Here is a 3,584-nt window from a genome sequence, read left to right as displayed (position 1 = left end):
TTAAAACTCATAACAGGCAATAACATTAAAGCCTAAGAACTTTATAGCAGAAGGAAGGTTGAAGTAAGAACATGAATACCCAGTATAAGATTAATGTACAAATGTTAACACAATCAGCTGCTAAACAAAAGGCTGGCAGTTTGATTCCTCCAAGAGGCTCCTTAGAAGAAAAGCCTAACAATCTACTTCCAAAAATTCAACCATTGAAAACTCTATGGAGCACAATTGAAATTAGACACAAACGCAGTCACAATGTGTCAGAATTGACTCAATAGCAATTGGTATTGGTAACATGATAGGAGGGAAAAGGAAAGGAAAGAGAACTCGGTGTGTGAAATGACCCTGACCTATCACTCAGTCCTGCCTATGAAAATCTTCGCTCTGCAGCTTCCTAGTGCTTGGCAAGATACCACCTCTCCACTAAACTGTTTCTATCATGATCTGAAGTGGGTTTCCTGGACATAAACATGTCTATGAACCCTGAAGAATACAACTTGCTAACTCAGCTGTGAGTGCTGATGTTACAAACTCTAAATCCTCCCCCCACCCAAAACAAAAAAAACACTGCCATTGCATCAAATCCGACACATAGCCACCCCGAAGGACAGAGTAGACCTGCTCCTTAGGGTTTCCAAGGCTGGAAATATTTACGTAAGCAGACTGCCACAGCTTTCTTCCACAGAGTGGCCGGTAGCTTTGAACCGATGAACTTTTGGTTAGCAGCCAAGTGATTTGTCCACTGCGCCACCAGGGCTCCCACATAATAGCCTACAGCAACTGAGTGAGGACAGTAAAATACAAATCACCACTAAGAGAGATTGCCAAGGAAAAGGCGTGGAGTAGTTATTGCCCTAAAATGAAGTTGCATTTTCACCGTTATCGCATATCACTATATCCCTAAAAAGCATGCCCTAAAATGAAATATTATCTCCCATCAAAAGACGGAAAGCTCCTTTGGAGACACGCTTATTCATGGTTAGTTCTTCAGACTCTGATATTAAATATTTATCTGAATAAGTGAATTTTTATTATTTACTTGAGCAGCAGAAAAGAAGACAAAACTACTTAATGCATTTTTAATTCTCAATTGGGAGCACACACATTGGGTAGTATTGGGTACATAGGTTTTCCCTACAAAATTGCTCAATTTATAATCAATTCCACAAACAAAACACAAAGACATCTTAAGAACCAATGTATTATTTTCAAGTAACTGTAACCCAAGAGACAATGCATTTACCAGCTCTTCTTTTGCAGAATGGATACTTGAAGCACCTGTTTGCAACATGAATCGCAACAAAGGCAAGTTTTGATTTGAAGGAGAACAGATCTCCCTGAGCCATCCTCCCCCACAACTAATGGGATTCCTGAAAAAAACTTGTGCAGGGAGGCATGAAACTCCTGGGAGGACTTGAAAATGGTAACCTTCAAGGAAACTGTGAGTTTTACAAAACTTATTTATAAAAATTAGTCCATTTAGCCAGTTTATTAATGGATGATGCTTGAGCAAGTTATATTTCTCAAGAACTCAGAGAATATAAGCAGCGAGGTTAGAGGGCTGGTGGGAAATTAGTGGGGAGAGGCAATTTGAAGGGAGGAACAGCAGCAATTGTTGAAAGGAGAGGTCACTAAGATATTCAGAGACAGATTCTGAAGACTGCTGCTCAGAAGAGCAGGGAGGTCAATCTCACCGGTAGGGAGAGCAAGTACCACAGACCATTCCCTCTGGGATCTGGCCACTCCCCCAAACTCCATGACAGGCTTCCTCAGGTTTGTTCTCAGGTCCCAGGAAAAGGTTTCTTGTAACTCTTCAGGAAACCCTCTACCTAAAAAACACTTTTACTGGTTTAAAAGTGCTTTCATGTACTTAAAAGCAGAAAATACACAACAAAGATACACCTTTGTATTTTAAACTTTTTGTTCCTAATTCGGGATCATTCTAAGTGCAAAGCTATTATCCAGCCCTTTTCAGTTATTTTATTTCAAAATACAGCCAGAGACCAGAATAAAATACTCCTTGACAAATTCTTCTCTGTTACAAAAGTGGAGCTGAAAAGAAGGCCGGGAAAAGCAAAGAAAAAGGAGGCAGAAGAAAAAAATGACAAGAATAATGGAATAACCTGTAACATTGATCAGACCTATGTCCCGAGACAATGATAATGAGAAGCACCGTATGAAACGAGATGCACGATTGCTGCTGCGTGTTTTCATTTGACATCTGTGTAAATATCATTTCTAATAAGGGAATTATAGGCCTTTGGTTCATATTTAAATATTTCCAGTAAAATTCTACAACCAAATGCCAAATGCATTACATTAATACTGATTGCATCTTTACTTCATGCTCCATGCTGACGTCTTATATTGCTTGTGTCTTCAAGTCCAATCATTTTTGACTTGACACAGGAGGTAATGACAAATCACACAGTAATAACAACATTCATCCTGCTGGGGATGACGGAGGACCCAAAATTACAACTTGTGCTTTTGGTATTTTTATTTCTCACCTACTTTTTGTGTGTGGCTGGGAACATGACAATTATCACTCTCACACTTTTGGATTCCCATCTTCAAACTCCCATGTATTTTTTTCTCCAAAATTTCTCTTTCTTAGAAGTCTCATTCACCTCTGTCTGTATTCCCAGATTCCTGTACAGCCTGACAACTGGAGATAAAACTTGTACCTATAATGCTTGTGTCACGCAATTGTTTTCTGGAATCCTCTTTGGAGCAACTGAGTTTTTTCTCTTTGCTGCCATGGCCTATGATCGCTACGTGGCCATCTGTAAGCCCCTACATTACACAACCATCATGAGCAACAAGCTCTGCACTACACTCCTTCTCTGCTGTTGGGGTGCTGGCCTGCTGATTATTGCCCTCCCTCTTGGCATGGGTCTCCAGCTGGAATTCTGTGACTCCAATCTCATTGATAGTTTTGCTTGTGATGCATATCCTATTCTACAGATCACCTGTTCCGACACAGAGCTTATAGAAATGGTTGTTTTGGCTTTTGCTGTGCTAACACTGATTTCTACCCTACTGGGTGTGCTTCTCTCCTACACATACATCATCAGCACCATTCTAAAATTCCCTTCTGCCCAACAAAGGAAAAAGGCCTTTTCCACCTGTTCTTCTCACATGATTGTGGTTTCCATGAGCTATGGCAGTTCCATCTTCACCTACATTAAACCTTCAGGAAAGGAAGGAGTAGCCCTTAATAAGGTGGTGGGGCTGCTCTTAACCTCAGTTGTCCCTATGCTTAATCCTTTCATTTATACACTACGAAACAAGCAGGTGAAGGAAGCCTTGAAAGACACCGTGAAAAGGATTGCATTTCTCATAAAGAAGTAAGAGATTGTGGATGTTTTCAGGGTAACTTTTGTTTAAATCTAGATAACCCGTGAAAGTTTTACATGAATTTGCCAAATATAAACTTCCTATTCTGTAGATTTGTCAAACTACCTATCCCTGTGAACATTTTTCTCTCATAATTAGGAAAAAAAAAATCAAGGTACTCAGTTCTCTTTCGTATCTATTCGCTTTGGTTTTACCATTAATGCATTCATCTAAGACTAGTTTTGCAA

The 3,584-nt window shown here is 39.8% G+C and overlaps 1 protein-coding gene across 1 annotated transcript; it reads left to right on the top strand.

Moving 5' to 3' along the window:
* The first annotated feature begins 2,454 nt into the window (after positions 1-2,454).
* Positions 2,455-3,351, top strand: LOC126076436 (olfactory receptor 6C2-like). The gene has a single exon (XM_049884953.1). It carries the CDS (start codon positions 2,455-2,457, stop codon positions 3,349-3,351), a length of 897 nt encoding a protein of 298 aa, XP_049740910.1.
* Positions 3,352-3,584: the final 233 nt, after the last annotated feature.

This window comes from Elephas maximus, chromosome 4 (assembly GCF_024166365.1).
Source record: "Elephas maximus indicus isolate mEleMax1 chromosome 4, mEleMax1 primary haplotype, whole genome shotgun sequence".
Taxonomy (NCBI): Eukaryota; Metazoa; Chordata; class Mammalia; order Proboscidea; family Elephantidae; genus Elephas; species Elephas maximus.
Note: the sequence above shows the minus strand (reverse complement) of the source record. Positions and strands in the feature narration are given on the sequence as shown.